Here is a 26,613-nt window from a genome sequence, read left to right on the forward strand (position 1 = left end):
CAACAGTGAACTATCAGAAAGAGAAACTAAGAAAAGCAGTCTCATTTACAACAGCATCGAAAAGAACAAAATTCTTAGGAATATATTTAACCAAGGAGGTGAAAGATCTGTACACTAAAAACTATAAGACACTGGGCTTCCCTGGTGGCGCAGTGGTTGAGAATCTGCCTGCTAATGCAGGGGACACGGGTTCGAGCCCTGGCCTGGGAGGATCCCACATGCCGCGGAGAGGCTGGGCCCGTGAGCCACAACTACTGAGCCTGCGTGTCTGGAGCCTGTGCTCCACAACAAGAGAGGCTGCGATAGTGAGAGGCTCTCACACCACAATGAAGAGTGGCCCCCGCTTGCCACAACTAGAGAAAGCCCTCATACAGAAACGAAGACCCAACACAGCAAAAATAAATAAATTAATTAATAAACTCCTACCCCCAACATCTTCTTTAAAAAACAAAAACAAACAAACAAAAAAACTGTAAGACACTGATGAAAGGAACTGAAGAAAATACAAATAAATAGAAAGATATCCCTTGCTCATGGATTGGAAGAATTAATATTGTTAAAATGTCCATACTACCCTAAACAATGTACAGATTCAAGGTAATCCCTATCAAAATGGTGTTTCTCATAGAAGTAGAGAAAACAAACCTAAAAGTTGTATGGAACCACAAAAGAGCCTGAATAGCCAAAGCAATCTTGACAAAGAAGAAGAAAGCTGGAGGCATAATGTGTCCTGATTTCAAACTATATTACAAAGCTGTAGTAATCCAAACAGGATGGTTTTGGCATAAAAACAGACACATAGATCAATGGAACAGAATAGAGAGTCCAGAAATAAATTCACACACTTATGACCAATTAATTTACAACAAAGGAGCCAAGAACATACAAAGGGAAAAGAAGAGTCACTTCAACAGCTGTGTTTGTAAAACTGGACAGCCACATGCAAAAGAATGAATCTGGACCACCATCTTACACCATACACAAAAATTAACTCAAAATGAATTAAAGACTTGAATGTAAGACCTGAAACCATAAAACTCCTAGAACAAAACATAGGGGGTAAGCTCCTTGACATTGGTCTTGGCAATAATTTTTCAAATCTGACACCAAAATGAAAAATAAACAAGTGGAACCACCTCAAATTAAAAAGCTTCTGTACAGCAAAGGAAACCATCAACAAAATGAAAAGGTAACCAACTAGTGGGAGAAAATATTTGCAAATCATATTATCTGATAAGGGGTTAATATCCAAAACATATGAAGAATTCATACAATTCAACAGCCCAAAACCAAACAATCTGATTAAAAAATAGGGAGAGGATCTGGATAGACACTTTTTTCAGAGACGACATACTGATGGCCAACAGGTACATGAAAAGGTGCTCAATGTCACTAATCATCAGGGAAGTGCAAATCAAAACCACAATAACACTTCACATCTGTTAGAATGACTACTATCAAAAAAGAAGAAATAACAAGTGATGGGGAGGATGTGGAGAAAAGGGAACCCTTGTGCACTGCTGGTGGGAATGTAAATTGGTGCAGCCACTATGGAAAAAAGTATGAAGGCTCCTAAAAAAATTAAAGATAGTACTACCATTATGATTCAGCAATTCCACTTCTGAGTATTTATCTGAAGGAAACAAAAACACTAACCCGTAAATATATGCACCTCTATGTTCACTGCAGCATTATTTTCACTAACCAAGACATGGAAGTAACCTAAGTATCCACTGATGGATGAATAAAGAAGACGTGCTGTATATATATACAATGGAATAATATTCAGCCATAAAAAAGGAAAACTTGTCATTTGCAATAACATGGATGGATCTTGAAGGCATTATGAAAGGTGAAATAAGTCAGACAAAGAAAGACAAATACCATTATGATCTCATATGTAGAATCTAAAACAAACCAACAATGGAACTCATAGATACAGAGAACTATACTTATAGATACTGTGGTTGCCAGAGGTAGGGGGTTGGTGAAGGGGGCAAAAGGTACAAATTTCTAGTCATAAAATAAGTCATAGGGATTTAATGTACAGCATGGTGACTACAGTTAATAATACTATATTTGAAAGTTGCTAAGAGAGTATACCTTAAAAGTTCTCGTCACAAGAAAAAAATTATAACTATGTGTGATGATGAATGTTAACTAGACTTATTGTGGTAGCCATTTCACAATAAAGTATACAAATATTGAATCATTATGTTGTACACCTGAAACTAATATAATGTATGTCCATTATGTCTCAATGAAAAAACCTTTAATAAAAAATAATCACAAGTCTCACTGTATAACATTAAGCCATTATAAAACTATTGGGGTTGAAAAGAACCTTAAGAGTCATCTAGTCCAACCCTCAAACTGGATACAAAAGTCTGCTCTCCAACAGCTTATGCTCTGCCTGAAAACTTCCAGAGACCCTCACCCAAGGTTCCCAAATCCATTGCTGAATAACTGTTGTTGTTATAAGGTTCTTCCTTAGGTGAACTAAAATCAGCCTTCCTGCAACTTCCACCTTTGATTACAGTTCCACCCTCCAAAACATCATTGAATAAGTTAAACTGTTTTTCAAGATGATTAAAAAAAAAGTACATGCTCATTGTAACAATTAAAAAATATACAAGTATATAGAGACAGTAAATTGTCCACTTTTAATCTCATGATAATCCTAACCTCCCAATAACCTGTAAAGTTTATACATCCATATACTTTTTCATTTTATTTTTTAAATTAAAAATTTTATAACTATCACCCTACAAATTTGCCTGTTATCAGTGATCAATATATCATATATTGATTTATTAGGTCAATACACATAAATCAACTTCATTCTTTTCAATAACAGCAAAATGTTCCATAACACGGGTGTACCTCTTTAATAATATTCAGGATGTTTCAACTTTTTTCTATATGCAAACTATGATACAATAAATATTCTTACACATATTCTTAGTGCTTTTGTTTCTGTGGGATAGGTTCCAAGAAATGTGCTTTCTGGGTCAAGGGTATGAGAATGTGTAATTTTAATAGACATTCTTAGATCACTTTCAAAAATTTGTTAGGAATTCTTGCACTTAGTGATAGTGTATGAGGGTGCTCATTTCCTCACACATTTCCCAGCAATGGGAGTTAGGAATTTTAAAAAATTAGCCCCAGTTGAAGGAGGAAACGCTGTATGTCATTGCTGTTCTAATTGCATTTTCAGGACTGCTTGTGTGGTTGAGCAACTTTTCAGAGCAACTCTTCACAGGTTTATTGGCCATTAGCATTTGTTCTCACTTTAATTCACTATAATTTGTTTATTTGCCTTTGGGTCATTTATCAATTTATATGAGCTCTTGTTTATTACAGATATTTACTCTTTATATTTTGCGAATAATTTCTCCATGCTATGACTGTCTTTCAAGTTTGTTTGTTTTTGTTTTTGTTTTTACAGACATTTATTTGTGGTACTGGTTGCCATATAGCATGTAAGCTCTTTGAGAGCAGCGATGCTGGCTCTTTAGCACACTGCTGTATCTTCAGCATCAAGAACAGTGCCTGGCACATAGTTCGCTCCCAATAAAAATAATGCCTGACTAACTGAATACAAGCTTAAAACTTGTATGTAGCTGTCAACCTTCTTTATGATTTCTGGGTTATCAGAATAGCTCTATTTTTATTACTTTTACTTTTCTGCATTTAATCTTTTAATCCATCTTTAATTTTTTGTTAAAAATTTTTTTTTTTTCCTATTTGGAGTGCTAATCCATCTTGAATTTGTTTTGCATGCAGTAGGAAGCAGGGTAAACTGTTTGACCCTGCTTTGGCCACTACTTTGTATAAAAAGCATTACATTAAAATAAGTTCTAAAAAGAACTTGCATTTTATGTGTTCTATACATTAAAATAGAAGTACACCCTACCAACCATTTTATGTGCTATTAAAATATCTAAAATTAATTATTCAAAAATAAAGATGGTAACTTGCTTTTTGTGATTTCCTTGTTCTGTTTCCCTCCCCATTTTTTTTTTTTTACCTCCCCACTAGAAAATTTTTTTAATTTTTATGTAATTGGTGCTGAGCTGCTCCCTAGGAGAATTACTTGATAAGAGACCCAGGTGCTTCTTGAGACTTATTCTGCTTAGACAATAAAATTATGTCACGGGCTTGAATGTGGTTGATTACACTTTATATTATAGTCTAGGAACCTTAAAGATAGAAATCATACCTTATTCATTCTACATCCTGCCATAATTCAAAGATTATTTTGATATATTAAGCAGTCAATAATACTTATTTAAATTAATACTGTGGTAGTAGAGCATGCATTTAACTTACCCAAGGGAACTGAGGATATTTTGAAAAGAGGCTCAAACAACTGCATATGTCACCCTTGAAGACTCATTTTGCATGTGTGATAACATATCTACCAACTGCAATAAACAGAAGAATTCCCATAGACTTAGTGTGACTGCACTATTTGAAGATCAGAGGCCACAACATAATTGGGCATGATGGCAAGGTAGAAGATAGCAAATTGTTGCAAATACTGTTGATTATATACCCAGTAGACAGGCCCCTTCTTCCTTGATGGCAAACCAGGCTTTTGTTTGGGTCTTCAGTCTCTCATGCGACAGAAGAAGGTTAATTCTTAAGTGGTGAATTACAACTGGTGTCAGCCCATCATGGTGTCTCATTCCCCTTGGCAGTGATTGGTTCAGGCATGGGTGTGTGCTCCAATTCTGGCTGATGAGACTCACGAATAAATCTACTGGAGCATTTCTTGGAAAGGTTTTCTCTGATAGCAATGTGGAATGCATAAGAAGATAGGATCCTCTTTTCTCCGGTTCTTGTTGAGCTGTCTCGAAATCACAAGGACCTAAATCTCTCCCCAACTGCCTTTGTCTTTCCTTCATCTCTGTTGTCTCTTTCCTGCTCAATTTTGATTCTACTTCTAGAAGTTTCTTCTTGGTGAAGGACCCTGTCCTGGAAGGGAGTCCTAGCTAGTCAGTTGTGAGAATTCACGGGGCTCAGGATGCTCCAGCTCCATAGACCCTCCCATGGGTGCTTGCACTCACCCACTAATGGACTGGGTGCACCACACTTTCCAGTGAGTGAACACCTGTTGGCTATGTTGGAATTTTTCTATTATCAGGTCTGTCTTCACCTCATTACTTCCCTCTGCTTCCTTCCACAGAGCTGCTGACATCATGCAGGCCTCCCAGCACAGGGGGGCTTGTTTAAAGCCACTTATATTTTGGGATTCACAGGGCTAGCTTGACACTTTTGTGTGGTAAATGTTGTCCATGGGGGTTTTGATTTTGGTATCTAGTGGCTTTATTTTTTACTTTTTTAAAAACTGTAGTAAAATATGCAACATAAAATTTACCATCTTAGCAATTTTTAAGTGTATAGTTCAGTAGTGTTAAGCATATTCACATTTTGGGGCAACAGAGCTCCAGATCTCTTTTCATCTTGCAAAACTGAAACTCTATAGCCACTCAAAAACTCCCTACTCTTCCTTTCCCCCAGGTCCTGGCAACCATCCTTCCAGTGGCTCTGTTTTTATGAGGGGATTGAATTCAGGGAGATCAACAAACTCTGCTGCTGCCACGGTCCCATTATTAAACTGTAACTCCTGGAGACTGGAGCCTGTTCCATGCCCACAGTGCCAGTGTAGCACCTGACACATAGAAAACATGCACATAGTTAACTGACAAAGGAGTCATTCTTAATTCCTGTTCCTTTTGGCAGGGTGATAGGATGCTTTCTTGTACTCATTAAAGTGATTGATGGTTAACATAAAAGTTGCCATCCTTACCTGGACTAATACCTTTCCAGGTCAATATGCAACACGAGCTTCTAGATGGGAGAGCACTGCCAACTCTTGATTACTCAACAAGTGGAGGGCAGGAGAAGAAAAGACTAACTCAAATGGATGCTGATTTTAAACTACTTTATATTTTTGCTGTGTATGAATTTGTTGGGGCAGATTTCCTTACTAATTATGTTTGGTTCAGGCTAACATTATAATATAAGCAGTTCCTGGGCACTATTTGCTGGTAGGGATTTGAAGGGAAGGCGTACATGGGGTGGCCTATTAAAAAGTAAACATTTGACACAGGTGTACACAAGGTAGTTAACTAATTGGGCATATTTGAGAGTTGTTGCTATAGCAACGGGTGAAATCACAGGGAATAAAATCTTGCATTCATACAGGGCTTTACAGTTACAAAGAGCCTTCAAATCCATTACCTCATTTCTTTCCCATAACCTTAACCCTTTAATACAGGTCTTGGTAGCTCCATTTTACAGGTGAGGAAATGGACAGGACTGGGAGATTAAGTAATGTGCTCACAATCACACATTTGGTCAATGTATAATCAGGACTCTGACTCTTCTAAGATTAGTGGTTTTAAAATTTTTTAATAATTTTATTGTATTTATAGGTTATACCCACCCTTTTCATTCCTAATACCATATGTTCATACCCTTTATTTAAATTTAATTATTATTATTATTTTTATTATTATTATTATTTTTTTTCTGGTACGCAGGCCTCTCGCTGTTGTGGCCTCTCCCGTTGCGGAGCACAGGCTCCAGACGCGCAGGCCCAGCAGCCATGGCTCACTGGCCCAGCCGCTCTGCGGCATGTGGGATCTTCCCGGACCAGGGCACAAACCAGTGTCCCCTGCATCGGCAGGCGGACTCTCAACCACTGCGCCACCAGGGAAGCCCTATTTTTAACTGCAGTCTAATTGACCTACAACACTATGTTAATTCCAGGTACACAACATAGTGATTTGATACAAGATTAGTATTTTAGAACACTATTGTTATACCTGAAGAGTGTGATGATATAGACTACCTCATATTCCATTTTGGTAGAAGGCAGGGTACAAATTATAAATATGTAAAGACAAAGAGGTTCTGGACTAGTTTGGGCAATAGCCTTCATCTTCTCCATACAATCCCCCCAAATTACTCCTACCATTCAGTTGCCGCCTCCATCCTTGATTACCACATCTCTAGGCATCCTTGCAGAAAAAGGCAGAAAAAGACCAAAAAAGAGGGAAGAAGGGCAAAAGTACCAGGATGACATTTGGGGGCTGTTCCAGAAGCACTGGCACTACATCTAATATGAGGTAATGACCAGACTGTGAGCCCCTAACTGTGTGTGCTGAGTACCACGCTTGAAGACAACCCTGAAAAGTAGGCAATATTGTCCCCACTTTACACATGACAAAACCGAGGCTCAGAGAAGTTAAGTAACTTGCCCAAGATCATGCATTTAGTAAGAGGGGGAGTGGGAATTTGAACCTCATGCTCTCAAACATTAATCTCTGCAATACGTATGATTTAAATAAGCATAAAAACATTACAGCAATTAGAAATTCACCATACTTAGACCTGAGGATGAACTGAAGTTCATCTTTATACAATTTATGAAAAATCAAAGTATGCTTGTTTTCTAAGCATTTTTACGGCTCTTACCCACAAACAATTAAAAACCCTACTTTCCTTGAGTTAATTTCAAATGATCCTTTTCCACGTATTTAAAGCAAATAAGGCATGAACACTCATCTGTTAGCCATCATTTCTGTTAAGGAAACTGTTACGGAGTGAAATATCGTTTCTTTCAAAATGGTCTCTATGAACATCTTTGGCACCTTTTAGATAGGACTTCTTCCCTCTTCCCACTGAATTTTGGGAATGACATATTTTTCTAGAAAGCTCTTTTTTTTTTTTTTCCCAGCCATGATCTATTTTATCACCTGCTTCTCAAAAGTAACTGATTACTGTTCAGTGAAATCTGAGGGGGTCTGTGGACTCTCAAACACTGAGCTTCCAGTCATCCTTTAAATTTGCCTCCAGAAACTGTTTCTGAAGTGTAAAACTGATAACTGCTGCTCAGCTATAGCAGACACTGTAGGTAGGCAGACTCTGCCCTAATCTCCACCCTCCTTCTCAGTCTTTCTTGCAGCTAGAGGTAGCCAAGTGACTCATTTTTGGCCAATGAGATAGACGTTTGCTGAAGAGTGTATGGGAAACTTTTGCTCACCTGATAAAATGGGATATATGACAGGCACTGCCCTTTTCCTTGTTCCTTCTAATAGCCTTGAATTAGGACTCAATGATTGGAAGTACTGCAGCCTCCTTGTGACCATTAGGCATGAAGTCAAAAGCCAACACACAAAGGACGGCAGAGCACAAAGAAAAAACCTGGGTCCTCCAAGCTGTTATTGTTGAACTGTTAAACCCACACCAAGAGCTGTCTACACCTGGACTCTGTTCTGCAAGCAACTAACCCCCTTCTAAGGGAGCCACTGTAGCCAGGTTTTCTATTACTTGCAGCTGAACATGTGCCTTACTGATAGACCAGCTGTTGCCCTTTTGGGTGATCATTCTTCTTTTCCCCTTCCCCAAATCTAAACATCCCCTTATATGTTGAAGGAACTGGTATAAGAATGGCACTTTCACATCAGGTACAAGCTCACATAACCTAAAAAGTATTTGCAAACTAAAATATAATGCACACTAAATTACACGAATGATTCAGAAAATTGCTGAGAAACGTTCCTTCACCTCTGACTAAGGATTTCTTCAGTCTGAGATAAATGTCACGCTTTCATGAGAAACCTACTATTTCCTGCTTTCTTTGGCAGTATCTGAGGTCAAGGCCTTCTAGTTCTTATGACACACTCTGTTAGTTTTAAGGACCTCTCGGTGGGTCACATTCTCATTCCACAAAGATGAAGCACACTCACATGAATTCATGTGACACAAGGAAAAAAAAACCCCAAATCTCCCTGAGACTCAATTTTATTCAAATTGATTAAAAATTTAATTTGTTCTTCACAAAGTTCTCCTTAGGCTCTTCAATGATATAGGTTTTATTTTCTAGAAAACATGTGAAAGCAGCGATTTATCTCATTACCTTTTCTAACTTATTTTGCACTTCCTTCAGAACACTGAATGGCACACTGGTTATTTCACTGAGCAAGGCTTACAGATCCTGGCAGTGTGCTTGCTTTGGGAGTTGGACTACCTTAATTAACCAAGTTAATCACAAGCACTTGGGGAATAATTATTTCATGCTGTATTAGACAACTGCCACTGCCAAAACCTTGAATTTAGGTTATTTGCTGAAACAACAGCTTTGGATTCCCTGGACATCTTTCTTCAAAAACACATACATGGTTTAACAAAACAAGCACAAGTATATACATTTCCATACTTCAGTAATAATCAGAGTAACTTAACAATACAGGCGGGACTTCCCTAGTGGTGCAGTGGTTAAGAATCCGCCTGCCAATGCAGGGGACACAGGTTCGAGCCCTGGTCCAGGAAGATCCTACATGCCGCGGAGCAACTAAGCCCGTGCGCCACAACTACTGAGCCTGCACTCCAGAGCCAGTGAGCCACAACTACTGAAGCCCACGGGCCACAACTACTGAAGCCTACGTGCCTAGAGCCCGTGCTCCGCAAGAGAAGCCACCGCAAAGAGAAGCCCGCGCACCGCAATGAAGAGTAGCCCCCGCTCACCTTAACTAGAGAAAGCTCGCACAGCAACCAAGACCCAACGCAGCACCCCCCCCAAAAAAAAACCCAAAACAAAACACAATACAGTCAATTTAATGGAGACACAAGTTTAGGAATGGCAACTGAAATCCACAGATCAAGAACTGGAATGAAGCATTTATGTTTAACTGGCTCTGAAATTCAATTTTAGCTTCCTGTGGCTTTAAATATGGGCACACGGGTATGTGTATGTGCACCCATCTACACAACAGCTCACCCAAAATCCTTGCTCCAGCTTCACTGGATTCCCCCTTAATTAGGGCTCTGTTTGGGCACTCAGACTGAATCATGGTTGCCTAATTTATAATGTGGGGATAACACACCACAGGGTTCTTGTGGGGATTAAAAAGGTGATATATGTGTGCGTGTATGTGAAAATGCTTATAAACTGTACTGTGCTATGTTGATTTAAGGTCTTGTTAGTATTCCTCTCTCCCAGTCAAATATGGGAAAAATTCCACCAGAACAATCACATACAGAGTCTTCATTTTATAAATATACTCTCAGCACTGTTTAGTTACTGTCTTAGCTGGAATAACTGCCTTACAAAAGACTTTTGTTGCTGAATGTGCTGGAGATTAAAGGACTTAAGGAAAAAAGAAACAAGGCTTTGCCGGTCTCTTTAAGGACCCAAGGAAAGCTCCAAGGACACGTGCAGTAAAATGTTGGAAGTAGATTCTTTTCCAGTTTTATGAAGTGGAGCAGGCCACAGGCTCTCACTGAAAGGTGGAGAGTAACAGTGCATCTCACAAACAGATGAAACAGGGGTCAAACCATGGTCTTGGTATTATGCACACAACTCGTGTTTAAAGAGATGCTGAGAATCAATTGCACGTATATTTGGCTGTAGTCAAATAAAGCTGTGAAGGCTATTTTTTTTCTTCTGTGAAAAAAATACCAAAGACAAACCTTCCAAATTTCACAAAGTTTTTACTGTTTACATCTCATATAGGTGGCTGCCACTCCAACAGACATTTTCAAGCTACTCTAGCAGGGATGCATGTGCTTTGTATAAACCCCAATTCAATGATGTAAGCAGAGTTCTAGCTGATCTGAACTATTCCCGATGCCTGGCAGTCTTGGATGCAAACTAGATGACTGGCAGGGCCCTTGGTTTTTTGGCCAGTCATTACAAATTTCATAAATGGGAACTGGGCTGAAGGAACAACTCTCAGTGTCTCTATGCCATCAGAGAGGGGCAGTCACAAGTATAACCCAAGTCTGAAGATAATTAAAAAGTAATTCCAACAGCATATTGAAATGCTTTGCTTTTGGCCTTTTGTTTAAATTATTTTGGAGAGGCTAAGTTTTAAACTGCAATCTACCAATGTCAACATGTATAAAAAATGTTTAAATGTTCACACCTTTGAATCAGTAATTCTAATTTGCAATCTATTCTCAAGAAATAATGCAGAAGAAAGAAGATCTATATGTCCAAAGGTGTAAATTTAAAGCTTGTTTTTGACAGAGGAAAACTGGAGTAAATTATGGCTCATACAATGCTTATGCAACATCGTAAATATTTATAAAAGATTTTAAACACATGGACAATAAATGAAAAACAAGATGTAAAAAATATATGGATAGCACTATCAAAAATGGTTGTATAATACATGCCTAAAAAACACTAGAATAGGGGCTTCCCTGGTGGCGCAGTGGTTGAGAATCTGCCTGCTAATGCAGGGGACACGGGTTCAAGCCCTGGTCTGGGAAGATCCCACATGCCACAGAGCAACTAGGCCCGTGAGCCACAACTACTGAGCCTGCGTGTCTGGAGCCTGTGCTCGGCAACAAGAGAGGCCGCGATAGTGAGAGGCCCACGCACCGCGATGAAGAGTGGCCCCCGCTTGCCACAACTAGAGAAAGCCCTCACACAGAAACGAAGACCCAACACAGTCAAAAATAAATAAATAAATAAAAAAAAAAAAAAACAAAAACAAAAAAACACTAGAATAAAATATAATAAAATATGAACTGGGTAGAATAAAAATATTAATGATTGATTTCAATGAATTCTACAGATTTCTTTATTTTTCTTCAATAACAAAGATCTTTATTGAAAATGAAATTAATTCTGGGAATTAACATTCCCAGAACACACAGCTGAAATTAAATGAACAAGGATATGTAAGTCTAGAATTTAAAACCCACTGTGGTTTGTCCGAAAAGCTAAACAGCTGATGGATGTTTAGCAACTGCAAAATATATCCTCCTGGTCTCAGTAGGGCATTGCCCGTTTAAAATTTTGCTTTTACACATTGCCAGGGAATTAGGTAGAGCAAAGTGAATTTACTGAGTATTTTTTTTTTCTTAGTGTTACCAAAGTATTTAAACACAATCTTAAAGATTCTTTTGGGTCACTATTCTATCCTTAGTTCAATTCTGAGCAAACAAAAACAAAATTCACTCGTCTCCTCTCCTGAATGGCACTTTGGGCAAAGTAATAGCTAATTCATTTACATACTACACACCTAGCCATAGTTACATTATTTATAAGCTCATAAGTCTATAATTAAATTATGATGTATTCATAGGCCACAAACATGAATGTACTTTTGTTCATCTTTTCCCTTCCAGTATAAATTGCACAGAAAATAAATGCTTCCAATGATAAAGAGTTGAGGTGAGTACATATGTGTGTGTGCATTCTTTGCTCCTATGCATTCTTATTAACCTGACTTACAAAGGGCTCTTTTATTTTAGTCTAACTGCCACTTCTGCCTTCCCACACTTTACAAACCACCAGATGGACCACAGGTTTGTAGGCTTCTTAGAGAAGGGGCATTATCTTCCTCACCACTGCAAATTTCCTTATTATGGCACCTTGCGCAGCATTTACAAAAAGCAGGCACTTGACTGACAGGGAAATCATTATCATTTTCCACTTCTAATGACAGTGAGGACCAGGTAACCATTGTTTCCCTAGTTAAGTGACACGTGAACTCATAGGAGCCAGGACAGAGCCTAACTGCTAAGCGTAAACCTGGAGAGGGATGAGAGGCCCGGCTGCAGGCAAGGTGAGGGATGGCACCATGAGCCTGGCTCTGCGTGAGGGAAGGAAGGGCACCCAGGAGACCAGCTTGTGGTAAGGCTGGAGAGAGAAACGGGAGGACCTTCCTGCCACCCTACAAAGACTTAGTAAAATCTACACTTCTCATGAATGCCTTTGGGATGGGAGTCCTGCTTGCAGGTGGGTGCAGGGCAAAAAAAAAGACTGATCATGGGGACAGTCAACACAGGGATATAGCACATGTGCTTGTTAAACTGGGTCAAGAGTCCAAGAATAATCTTCTAAGCACCTGCTTAGCAAGTACCTCCAAGCACCAGAACTATGCAAAGGAGGCATAACCCATACGTGTGCTCTGCTTTCAGAAACCCTGCTAGTTACCTATTGCTTGTCACTGATCTGACCCTTTTCTAACAGTGTTGATCATCATTATTTGTGGGTTCTGTATTTGCGAATCCACCTACTTGCTAAAATTTATTTGTAACCCCCAAATCAAATCATCCTTGGACATGCACAGAGTGGCAAAAAATGTGAGGCCCAGCTGAGGTCGAACAAGGCGACACTCCCCTTCTTGTTCCTAGTCTCACACTGTAACCTTGCAGTCTATTTAGTGCCACTGAGAATTCAACAGTGAACAAAAAGGATAAAAAGCACTGGGCTCATGGAACTTATGTTCTAGTGACGCGATTGAAAGGTTGGATTGTGTGCATTTAGGTGAATACTTAAAGTACTGTGGTACTCAAACTTTTATTAATACCAACAAGACCGATGGATGTAGAAATATTTTCATTCCGTCTGATTCAAATTACAGCATTGGAATAGTCAAGAGGACAGGAAGCAGCCAAGCCACCACGCTGCTTGTGTCGTATCGAGTGATCATGTTTTCTAGGGCTTCCGCTTCCTATGGTGTACTAGATAGCCTGAAAAGTCATCCTGCTGTAAAACACTAGAAGCTGGATAAACTGAGCAAAAATTGGCCCATCATTATTATAATTATCCTGAGGAAATGATGCACCCCCTAGGTCACATGAAGTCTTTTAAGAACAATGGTCTGAACTTCGCCTGGACATTAAATCATCTGGGGAGCTTTTAAAAGTCCTGCTGCCCAGATCACAAGCAAACCATTAAACCAGAATCTTGGAGTGGCACTCAGGCATCAGCATTTTATAAAACCCCCTAGGTGATTTGGTGTCCAGCCAAGGTCAAGAACTACTGCTTTAGAAGGTGGTAGGGTATACAGTGCATGGAGAGGCAGTAGTCCCAATGTTCTGTCAACTTCACTCAAAATTACTGACGCTGGGGAATCTGAAAAGTTATCCAGCTTCTTAAATCTCTTCTCCACAACCTCATTTCTTCTGCTTTCCCCCCTTATACTGGGAAGTGGATGCTATCACTTTTCAGATGGATGCAAAGAACCAACCTAAGTGGGTACCTTCCTGAGTCTAAATATGCCCGTTCATAGTTAAACATTTGATTTTTTAAAATAAGTTCCTGCTAAGCTAAGGCTACATATGAAAGCCAAAGAAGAGACACATGAATTGCAAACAAAAGACTATTATTTCCATCAATAAGTCTCTAAAAGTCAAGGATAATACCCAATATGTACTTAATGGATACTAATCATACTTTTCCTCTGCCAGTCTCTGTGGTTTTGATTCACATTCCTCTTTGGAAACAATAACTCCATTTTTTTTTTTTTTCAATGAACCAACCAGCAAAACCCCACAACATTTCCTATACATGTAGGGAAGAAATAGACCAGTAATTACTGAATTTGAGTGTCCTGAAAATCCAAAATGTCCTCTATACATAAAAGGTGTTATTAGAAAATACTGTGTGTGACCTGTGCTCGAAGATGGAAATATTCCATGCTGTAAAAGCAAAGTGAACCCTCTGGCAGGTATCCTGGGGGGTTCCCATGTGACTGTGTGCATTTGGACTCTGGTATCTCTCCCAGATGGAGTAAGACTCCCTGTCCTGGAATCCTTGAAGAGCAAGAACAAGAGCTAGATGGAAGTTTCCAGGGATTTGTTTATAAGAACATTATACTGCTATTTTGTTTGCATAGATCTAAACACAGGTTTCAGATCTAACCTAGAGATAGTTTGGATTGGTCAAAGTTAAGACATCAACACATCACAGTCAAGGCACTTATAAACTAACTCATACCAGGGTTTATGACGCTAATAACAAAACTGAAATGAAAACAGCATTTAATGAGACTTTACTATATGCCAGGTACCAGTGCTTTTCATGTATCTCATTTAAGCTCCCAACAACCCTAAGTGGCCATTATTATTATACTTGATTTGCAAGTAAGAAAACTATGAATCAAGGAGGTTAGAGTTACACAAACAGTTAAGTGGCGGAGAGGAATTTGACTCAGGTGGTCTGAGTCCAAAGTTCACATACTCACCCCTCTGCTGTATTTCCCCTCGCATACCAGCCACGTTTTGGTTTCTGGTGACCAGCATAGTCACAAGAGTTGAAGACAAGGGTCAGGCCTGGGGTCAGCCTTGGGGACCTGTTAAGCCCATGGTCACCATGGGATGTGGCCATCTCCCCAACCCTCTGGACTGGACCTGAGAGGGGTCACAGGGTTTGGGGCTGATAACACCGAACGGATTAGGCTCCTAAGACATCTGAAAAACTGCATCCCAAAGGAGTATCAAGAAGAGAAGGGACAGCCAACTCCTGGCTGATGTGGACCGAGCTGGCTGCCTTATAGGGGCGGCACACCAAGTGTCTGCGTCTTCACTGTCTTGTGGGAGAAGCCAGGAGATGGCTCATGAGTCTGGGGATGGAGCTGAGGGAGCAGATTGAGCAGAGTTCACCATTTATAAAGTTGCTGGCCAGGCTCTGTAGCTAAGAAAGGGGTGGGAGGTGGAGAAAGAACACCACATTTCTTTGCACTCAGTCAGACAGGAAAAAGGGGCAGCGTGTAATGACAGGCCAGGCAGAGCAGGTGAAAAGAAAGAGGCTTCAGATGAGGTGGGGCTGACAACCCGCCCACATCACGACTGGGTCCTGAACAGGCCTGCCCTGGCCCTGACAGTTATCTTCTAGTGAATCAAAGGCTCTGTGGTGTAGAAAGAGCCAAGCTGGATCAGCTTCTGTCTTCTGCTCTGCAGCTCTGATCTGAGACACACCTGAGCAGAGAGCGGCCTCTGGCTCCACAGTCCTGACCTGTCAAAACTCAGGCAGCATCTTCATTTCTGCCCCAGCCTGCCCTCTCCAGCTGGGCTGAGCATCTCTAATAAGCAGTCTCGCTGCACGGATCCCTGGCCTCACCTCCTCTAACTCAGAGCTGCGCTGCCTCCTGAGCACTTCATTCTGGATCACGCGCTCTACGGCTTCCTGAGGGGTGTCCCCAGGAAGCCAGGGCTGCAGTGTAATTGCTGCAGCTGCTATTGAAATTCACTTTTGGATTTCCATTCCCTGAGCAGAAAGTTCTGAAAGCTCCCAGGGAGAAGGGAGCAGGCTTTGCATCCTGCAGGCTCGGGCTATCCTGACAAATTCCTAAAGCCTCATTTCTGTGTGGTCTCTTTCAAAACCTTCTGAAGGTTCCAGGAGATCTATTTCTTGATAACTTTTTCTCCCTTGCTTGAGGTCTGGGCCAGAAGAGAGCTGAACAGATGTTAGATCTGAAGCTCTCCCAATTCAACCACTTGACCGCCGGCCTGCTAATCTGCCCTAATGTAAATGAAATGTCTTTGAGCTTTTCTCACTCAGAAAAAGACAAGATTCCAAAAAAGCTGGAGACATCCCTTCTTCAAGAAAAATAACATAAAAGAAGAGGGTGATTGGAGTCAGCTGCATTTCTGCCTGTTAGAATATTAAAGTGTGCTTTTTTCCCTCTTTCTCAGAAAGTCACAATGGATTATCTTGAGTTCTCAAACTCCTACATGCATTTTTTCTTCTTCTGCAAGTTGTCACTTGACTGACAAAAAATATGCTTCAGTCCCTAAAAATGCAAATTCCCTGAAGAGAGTACTGACCTACAGTGAACTACAGCTCAGATGTGGAGTAAATGTTATTTTCCCAACTAGGAATATTGATGGCTCCATGCTGGGGGCAGGCCTCAGTCAGCACTCAGGGCTAACACCTCAGGTGAAAGCACACACTTGAGTGTGTTCACAGTTATCTTAGTGATTTTCTCCTATATCCTGCTTGGAGTTACCAGAAAGGCCTGGCCAGTGATCAAACACCACACACAAACATTATACCCCAAGAGGTCCTGCTTGGGAAAATATCCAGGCCAGCTGCCCCCAGCATACTGGATCTATAAGAGCCTCTTGGTTGCAATTAAAGACAATGGCTCTCCGATTTCCAATCTGGCCCTGGAAGGGCTGACTCTAGACTCTGGGCTCAGCGATCTGTACAAAGGCACCTCAGAGACACTCATTCATTGAAGACATACCATCTTTTGCTAAATATATTATGACATTTTTTACAAGGTGTACCACATAACCACAAAAAGCCAATTAAACTATGATATCAACGCTGTTATCATATAGAATTTCTCTTTTATGCTATTGAAAGAGCTCTTTTAGAGCAGTTTAGACGGGAATGTATCACATATCCCCCTTGTCAATCCATCAAAAGGCAAACAGAAGCAAGATAAATTCATTAAGCTCTTCCTAATGCTTTTTCACACCCAAGAGTTTGACTTTGTGAATCCCTTTTGTTTTAAGCTGTTAATTTTGAAATAATTTTAGGTTTACAGAAGAGAAAGACAGTATGTACACAGAGCCGATGCCACTGGTCTACATGCCACACTGTGGACAGCAAGGCTGTAGCAGAATTCCTAGATTTATGTACCAGAACTGCTAGTTACTGGCTGTGTGATGGCTGACCTTCAGTTCCTTATTTGGAAACTGGGATAATAATTCCCCTTATCTTCCAAGGCTGTTGTGAGATTTTGGAGGAAACATCCACAGAAACCCTAAGTACTGCACAAACATCAGTTATCATTAACACACCCTACAAGGCACTATGTAGAGTTTTGACCCCAAAGGAGTTTACAGTCTAGTCAAAAATGGTTCTTTACATTTACTTGGTGCTGCAGTTTTACACAGTGACTTCATATCCATTCTATAATCTGACCTTCTCAATGATCCTGTGAAGTAGGTAGACTACACTGTGACTTCATTTATTATATATGTTATCCTGAGGTTTGGAGGGGGTTCCTTTTTTTGTTTGTTTGTTTTTATTTTTACGGTACGCGGGCCTCTCACTCTCGTGGCCTCTCCCGTTGCGGAGCACAGGCTCCGGACGCGCAGGCTCAGCGGCCATGGCTCATGGGCCCAGCTGCTCTGCGGCATGTGGGATCTTCCCAGACCGGGGCACGAACCCATGTCCCCTGCATCGGCAGGCGGACTCTCAACCACTGCGACACCAGGGAAGCCTGGGGGTTCCTTTTTCATAGTGGTAAACTCTACTTTGAGCATGTTGGCTTGTCCTTGGCCTTGCCAACACTCTTACTGTAAGTAACTTCAGACCATGTGAATGGGGCTTTGTCAACAGTGGGTTACTAGGTCTGTCTAACCTGGTCTGAACCTTTCTTATTTTTCAGACACCAAACTTTGCAACCTGGACCTGCTTTTGGGCCCAGGCAATTTCATGGATGCCTCCTCTCCCTGGGAACCCACTGCTTGGTGGAGGCCCTGAGGGGGTGGGGTTCTTGCTAGCTCCAGCTGTTTCTAATTAACCTCACCCTGCTTTCCTCCTAGGATGGTTAAGTCAATTCAACAGATTAGCATTTTCAAAGGCACCAGATCATTTGCCATTAAACCAGCTTGGGGTCAAACAGAATTCAACCATTTTACACATTAATTTTAAGTCAAGAATAAAACACCCCTCCCTCCATTATCAACCTGTTTTTGTTTTTTTTTTTTTCTCCTGACCTCCTCACTTTCTCTTGGAGACTTCATAGGGGTAGTGAGTGGGATACTGGTGGGGTGATGGTCTATGATCAACCTGAAAAATCCACACCAATCAGGCTTGGCAAAGCTTTCCTTAGATATTTCTATAGTCCGTCCCACTCTCCTACCCCCCTCGTAAAGAGTAAAGGACTCACCGGGAAATCTTTAAAATTTTCTAAAGTAACTAGACTCATTCATTTACATATTCCTAAATCTGCTTCCATCTCAAAGCTTTTTAACAGTGCCACTCCTGGATCTAAACTACAAAAAAGGTTACACACATATGTTCCCTGGCTTAAAAATTCTTTTGACAATAATTCAGGGTTTTTTTGTTTTTTGTTTTCAAACAGTTGCTAAAAACAAGATGTTATTTATCTTACAATTAAAAACACAGATGAGGTGAGATAATTTGTGGGGTAGCTTGAGGTAAAGGAAGAACCATAATCTTATCCACTGTGGGGAGGAATTTAGAATGAGGGAAGGCTGGCTGGCCTTGGACCCTATCCAAGGGAGTTCTGTCACTAAACTACCCAAAAGAGAGCCTTATAAGGCAGTTTCTTCTAGAAGGCAAGTCTGTAATAAACCCTGAGGGCAGGCTCTAGAGAAAGATGGAAATCGTATCTAAGGGCATCAAATAAATGCCTTCTCAGCTCAATCACTCCATAACGTAGGTCTAGAGTGTAAAAGATCTTAAAAGTTATAACATCCTCTCCCAGACACTTCCCCTCCTCCCTTATGGAGCTGAGAGATAACCTAAAAGGGAATCTTGGAAACAGAATTCTCCGGACTCTCACATAGCACTTACAGTATCCAACAGCTTTTATTGCAAGTTCTTCCTGGTGTGCAATTTAAATGTGCCTTGTGGCTATTTAATTCCAGCCTGTTAATTCCTCTCCTGAAGAGCTGTAGAACAGTAGGTCAGGCACCTTCCATTTAATTCCCAAACCATGAAGAAACATTAACCTGTTCTTTCGATTACATTCCTTTAAAAGAATCTTTTGTGTGTGTGTGTGTGTGTTTGAAACTCTTGTATTTTATTTTATTTTTTTACATCTTTATTGGAGTATAATTGCTTTACAATGGTGTGTTAGTTTATGCTCTATAACAAAGTGAATCAGCTATATGTATACATATATCCCCATATCTCCTCCCTCTTGCGTCTCCCTCCCACCCTCCCTATCCCACCCCTCTAGGTGGTCACAAAGCACCCAAGCTGATCTCCCTGTGCTATGTGGCTGCTTCCCACTAGCTATCTATTTTACGTTTGGTAGTGTATATATGTCCATGCCACTCTCACTTTGTCCCAGTTTACCCTTCCCCCTCCCCGTATCCCCAAGTCCATTCTCTAGACCTTTAAAGGAATCTTAAGGCAACCTACGGAATAGGAGAAAATATTTGCAAATGATGCAACCAACAAGGGCTTATTTTCCAAAATATACAAACAGCTCACACAACTCAAACAAAAAAAACAAACAACTCAGTCGAAAAATGGGCAGAAAACCTAAATAGACATTTCTCCAAAGACATACAGATGGCCAAGAGGCACATGAAAAGATGCTCAACATCACTAATTATTAGAGAAACACAAATCAAAACCACAATGAGCTATCACCTCACACACCTGTGTCAGAATGGCTATTATCAGAAAGGCAAGAAATAACAAGTGTTGGTGATGATGTGGAGAAAAGGGAATCTTTGTACACTGTTGGTGGGAATGTATATTGGTGCAACCACTACGGAAAACAGTATGGATATTCTTCAAAAAATTAAGAATAGAACTACCATATGATCCTACTACCCCACTCCTGGCTACCTAAAGAATAAGAAAACACTAATTTGAAAAGAAATACACACCTTACGTTCATCACAGCATTATTTACGACAGCCAAGATATGGAAACAATGTTAAGTGCCCATCCATGCATGAATGGATAAAGATGTGGTACATATACACAATGGAATACCACTCAGCCATAAAAAAGGTGAAATCTTGTCATTGGCAACAACATGGATGGACCTTGAGGGTATTGTGCTAAGTGAAGTAAGTCAGACGGAGAAGGATAAATATTGTATGACTTCACTCATATGTGAAATCTAAAAAAAATAAAACCGTAAAATAAATAAACAAACCAAACAAAAATAAACATGTAGATATAGAGAACACAGAAGTGGTTACCAGAAGGGGTAGGGTGGGGGAGATGGCAAAATGGGTAAAGGGGGTCAACTGTATGGTGACAGATGGAAACGAAATTTTTGGTGCTGAGCACCCTGTTGGGTATACAGAAGTAGAAACATAATATTGTACACGTGAAACTTATCTAATGTTATAAACCAACGTTACCCCAATAAAAATTTTTAAAAAGTAACACCCTCCACCCCCCCCCCCCACAAAATGTATAAACAGAATCAGAACATAAAAAAAAAAGTCTGGAAGCCTACACAGAGCTGCAAAAGGACAAAGACATCATCATGGGGGGTGGGGAGGGGAAAGACAAGGGGTTTCACAAAGAAAGTGACACCAGCTGTTCCTTGAAGGCTAAGAGTTCAAAGGGTGGAAAGGTAAGTGAGGGTGTGATTATAAACAACAGCAAAGAGCAAACAATTACGGTGGCCGGACGACAAAGGGGGTTGGACAGAAGAGGCCAAAATAAGAGTTATTGTGAAGTGCTAGGTAGTTTTAACTTGCTACTAAAGGTACTAGCAAGGAAGACCCTTAAGAGTGAATTCTGATTCCACAAATAAAAATTAATTCTAAGGAAGAAGAGGGGATGGGACCCAAAGGAAACAAGGGATTGCCAAGGAGCTCAGATATAACGGACCATGAACAAAAGGAGTAACCAAGAACCGGAATAAAGGAGCACCATGTTCTCTTCTGTGAGATTTTATTACACATCTTGGTGTCTCTATTAACTTTTTATTAAACTGAATTTTCAAATCTCCTCTTCCAGTTTCGCATGACTTCAGGGACCTCAAAGATCTAATGGTACTAAATTAATGATAACAGTTTTAGATTTGAGATTATTACGTCACTACCTTTCAGATAGATTTTTTTTTTTTTAGAAAGATGGTTTTGCCTCTTATCACAGAGGCATAGAAAACAAGCAGACCAAGGTCTCTCCACAGAAGGTGGGTAAGTGTTGACCTCAGAAAAGAAGGGACTGGGAAAAGATTCAGAGTGTCTCCAGGGCTCCAGGGCAAGCACTCTGGGAGGTAGGTTTGTAACTTGCATGGATACTTTGTTAAATCAACAAGACCAGACCTGTTTTGTGCATCCTCAGCTGTACAGCATCTTAGCACAGTGCTGACACCTGACAGATACTCAATAAATGCAGGTTAAATGAGACCAATCACCAGAAGGAATGATGCCCCCTCCCTCTCAATACTTGAGGAAGCATAACAAGTTTCTTCTGAGGGTAGAAGAAGAACCCCTTTCTAGGCTGGAAGAACCTAGAAAATGCACTTCCTATTCTAAAAGCCCCAGTACTAAATGGCACAGAAGTTAATGGCACTCTGATGGGTTTGCTTCTATAATTGTTAAAACACTTCCAGGAGAAATATATTAGGAGATCTGGCTTTAGCCCCATTTATCTCTGCTGTGGGAAAGTACTCTGGTGGACCTCACATTCTTTTCTGCTCTCCCTGGCATTCTTCTATAAATGGCCCCAGGCACTAGACCCCTTATCTCTAAATTTAGGTTGGGAAGAAAGGTTAATTTATGACAAGGTTTCCAGTTTTAGATGCTATTTCTCTTAACATTTTCCCCAAACATAAAGAAAAATTAGGTCTGTACCCTCCTGAGGTTTGCAGTCTGGAGAGGTGCTGAGGATCTGGTTTTCATAATAATGAGGTTATATGACTAGTTCTATACGACTATCAGTCTCAATATTTTATAATTGCACTGTGTGAGGGTTTAGAGATGTAAATAGCATGAGAGAAGATGGATAAAACTAGATACAGGCTAGAAGTGACGATAATACTTAAATAATCACCAAGCTATCCTTCTGCTCTGATAAGGCAAGTTCCAGTGATTTGGAAAGACTGTGGGGAAAAAGTCCCCTTGGAATGTGTAAGAAAAATGTCAATATTTGGAATGAATTCTTAAGCTATGCCCATTTCTCTTTTCATGGTATGACTGATAAATCAGACCCAAAGGACTGTTTCTGTTGCGAAAGTGTGTGATTATTTTAGATTGTGATTTAAGTTTAAGGTGATGATAATATAAATAGTTAACAGTAAGTTGGTTTCACTATTTAAGGCTTTCAATTAGTGAACTCCGAAATCAGTGGCAGATGACCTATTAGCCATGTGGACTTCTGGGAAAAACTAAAAAAAAAAAAAAATTACTTGGAAAGCTTGGAGAAAGTCTGAGGTGTGTTAAAGAAGCAACTGCTTCTGTCATTTCAGGAGAACTGCCTCTTCTCTCCCTTTTTCCTACCTTGGCTGGGACCAGGAGAGAGACCGCCAAGGTTGGATTTCTAACCTTCCCTTGAAACTACTGCCTAAACAGACATTAGAATTAAAAGCTCTTTTTTTTTTTTCTTTTTTGTAAGTCTAGACTCTATTTTCCCCTTTCATTTATGGCAAGCTTGGACTTGTTTGGAATAAAATAAACGACCAAACATAACCTCAAAGGCATTCCTGCTGAACAGTGCATCCTGGGGACAAATTACACAAGAAAGGAAAAAGAAAAACAAAATGGTCATAAGGTTCACAACACAAACGACATCATAAAAACATCCTTCAAAGAGTTTGTATTTTTTCGCCCACAAATAATTAGCTAGTTAGATTACTGTTTGAGAATCTGTAACTTCCAGTAAGTGAATTATTTTCCTTAAGAAACCATGAAATCCAATTTTTAAAATTCTTACAATCTAGCCAATCAAACATGGGACAAACAACTTCTCTCTGAAAGTCCTTATACTGTATTTCATCGTCAAACGCCTTTCTCCTATCTCTTGACTTCACCTCTAGACACTCAAGCCAAGAAAGAATGGAGAGAAAATGACATTTTTGGGGTCCTAGAAGAGTGGGGGCAGCTTTTGCGAATCGACTTGCCAGCTGTTAGCATGAGCTGGGTGAGCTTTGGGAACGGGAGAATCTATGGTATCTGGAAATCTTTTCTATACATAACACTTGCCCTGCAAGTCCTCACTTTCTTGGCGCACGCACCAAACTCTCAAAACCACCAAAAAAAAGAGAAGGGGAGGCGTCGCCCATCCCTCCCAGCATCACGCCGCTGCCAACTCCCCCCTCCCCGAGTGGGCCCGAATGCCCACGGGAGGAGCCGCGGGAACCAGCCAGGTGCGCCGGCCGCGGACGCCCGGTCGGCTCTTCCCCGCAAGGGGGCACCTGGTTCTCCCCGCACGGCGGGGCGGGGTCGGAGTCGGAGGGGAAAGCGCACATGCCCACCTTGCTCGCAGGTGCCCTTGCTGACCTGGGTGATGGCCTTCTCCCCGCGGCTCTCGGCCTTCAGGCTGGCGGTGCGCAGCTGGCAGCCGCTGGGGTAGGTGATGCCGTTGCTGCCGCACACCGGGTAGCGGCTCTTGCACACGCACACGCCGCTCACCTCCGGGCCGCCGGCTGCTGCCCCGGCTTTACCCTTCCGCCTCTTGCGGCTCTTCACGCACTCCATGCCCGGCGCGCAGTGCCCCCTGCCGGCGCCGCTGCCCCCGCACGGCTCGCCCTCGCCGCGGGCGCACACCGGGCAGCAGCCGCACGCGTCGCGGGTCTCGCCCAGCTGGCAGCCCCGCGGGGGCAGGGGCGGGCAGGCGGCCGGCTCGCAGGGGCCGCAGGCGTCCGAAGAGGAGGAAGAGGAGAGGGGCAGAAGCAGGAGCAGCAGCCCGGCTGTGCCGAGGAGCAGGGCGGACAGCGGCGGCCGCTCCATGGCGGGGAGCGTTGGCGGCGGTGGGAGCGCGAGTGAGCCGCGTCCCGCCGGCCAGCGCTTTAAATCCGGCGCCCCGCCCGGCCGGGCCGCGGGAACCACACCCCCCGGGCGGCTAGAGCTTGGCCGCCTCGCCCGCACCGCCCCTCCCGGGACCGCGGGGCTCAAGCGCGCCCCTGCTGGCGGGGCATCCGCTGGGCCCGGGGACGCTCCGTCTCACGCCTCTTCGCTTTTGGTTTTGGCTCTGAGCGCACCCCACCGGCTGCTGCTCAGCCCCCTGCTCCCGAGGACTGCACCCCGTCCTTTCGGGCTCTCCCGCAGTGAAGACAGTTCCCTCCCCTCTGGTCCCTCGACTCTCGCAGCCCGGGTATTCACACTTATTAACAACAGCTTTGAGATGACCCCATGTGTAATCCATTATATTCTCCGTGAGTCTGGGAGACCTGAGTGTTGATTGCTCTGAGGTTTGGGAAGCTCTTTTAAGAATAATTAGTTTTTCAAACCCCGCTTGGGGATTCTGTGTCCCCGTTGGCCACAGGCCCGGTGTGGTCTTGGGTGTCAAGCTAAAAGGACAAACCATTGCCAACCACTCCTGTTCTCAGCACCTCATAACTGCTTCCTTATGCGAAGTTTTAAGTGTGAGTACTGGAACCCATGCGAGAACAGTTCATGTCTTCAGCTTATAATATGTGGTGCTGGACCTCCATCAAACCTCTCCGGAGAACTGAGCACAGCTGGGGGTGCCACTGAGGCCCCTAAAGCACCCCAGTTTTCACCAGTCATTCCGTGAGGTTTTTGATATAAACGACTGACAATTCCTCCTCAGGCTTTCTCAAAAGTGCTCTGCAAACTCAACTTCAAAGCTTTTTTTTCCAAGAAAAAGGACTCTTCAAATCCCTCTTACCCAGACTTTTGTTTCCATGTTTATTAAATATACAACACTGCAGTGTGCGTCATTCTGCACGTCACATCTGAGTTCTTTTTTCTTAGCACAAATCCAAGGATGTATAGGATTGCTAACTCAAAGTGTGCGGTTCACTATGCCACCAGCAATGTATAGATGTCACTCTCACCAGTCTTCCTGGGATAATCGTAAACTTTTCTGAAAATTAAATAGTCACAAAACTCAGAATAAAAAACGAAGCACCCTCTTAACCAGAAAACCTAGCACCTATTCTTTGGCCTCTCCTTAGCATATTCTAGAAAAGTGGCACTTTTTTTTTAAAGGTCATGTGTTGACATGACAATTGTTTATAAAACAATGAAAAGTCTTTGGAGCGACTTTTTCTAAGTATTCTTGCCTTTGTCTCTCAGTAATAGAGTTTACATGACCCAGTCTACAGTCCCAAACTAAAACAAATGCAGAGAGTGCACTCTGATATTTCCTGTTCTATCTCAATTTTATTAATTCGCTGGTCAAGGTCCACTAAGTTGGTTTCATGACCTGTTATAACTGTTATAGTTTTAGGATCTCCAGAACCTGAGACAAGGATTCCAGTACAAGTAGTTTACCTGAGAGGCCATGTCAGGACATACCAACCTGGGGGGTGGGGGCAGAGGCGGTAGGGAGTGAGCCAGAGGGGAAGACAGCCAATAAAGATGCTTATCAAGTCAGCTCTGGGCAGGGTGGGCTCTGTAGCCAGATGAAGCCTCCTCAGGCTCTGCAAAGTTTTGTGTATGGGGGGGTTGGGGGAGTAGGGGGCAGACACTGCACCACTAAGGGCTGTATACCACAGTGTTTTTCAAACCCTGCGTTGGAGCCAGCAGTAAGAAGGCAAATACGAGGCACAGTAGAATCCCTTTGGCGGCATGGGGAGACCCTTACTGCCCAGCAAGCAGAAGAACAAGTAGGGTTTTTAATCACTGAAGACGGTGCCTGGGCTTTGTGTGATGACACCAATCTGGAGGACTTGAAAATAGGAAGAGATGTGGTTATTCAGAAGAAGAAAAGGCAGGAAAATGGGGCCTTTACAAAGAAACTTGACAACCCCTGCCTTCCAAGAAAGAAGATATTGTCACCCATTCAGCTTCAGTTCTGGTGAGACGAAGAGCCTAGATATGGAGACAGGATATGTTATCTGCAAATAGAGAGCATTTTACTTCTTCCTGTTTAAGCTGGATGACCTATATTTCTTTTTCTTGCCTAATTGCCCTGGTTAGAACCTCTAGTATAGCATGGAATAGAGTGGTGAGAGTGAGTGAGCTTCATTGCCTTATTACTGACCT

At 41.8% G+C, this 26,613-nt stretch overlaps 1 protein-coding gene across 2 annotated transcripts in view; it reads right to left on the minus strand.

Moving 5' to 3' along the window:
• IGFBP7 (insulin like growth factor binding protein 7) overlaps window positions 1-24,390 on the minus strand; it is a gene marked incomplete at its 5' end in the record, with an annotated part of 78,300 nt that extends 53,910 nt beyond the window's left edge. The window contains one exon of one of the 2 annotated variants that reach the window (XM_079699732.1): window positions 23,916-24,390. In XM_079699732.1, the coding sequence (XP_079555858.1) occupies window positions 23,916-24,390 (475 nt within the window). Of the gene's footprint in view, window positions 1-23,855 lie in introns of both variants that reach the window. The other variant, XM_079699731.1, reaches the window with a different exon arrangement.
• Window positions 24,391-26,613: the final 2,223 nt, after the last annotated feature.

This window comes from Hyperoodon ampullatus (assembly GCF_949752795.1).
Source record: "Hyperoodon ampullatus genome assembly, chromosome: 1".
Taxonomy (NCBI): Eukaryota; Metazoa; Chordata; class Mammalia; order Artiodactyla; family Ziphiidae; genus Hyperoodon; species Hyperoodon ampullatus.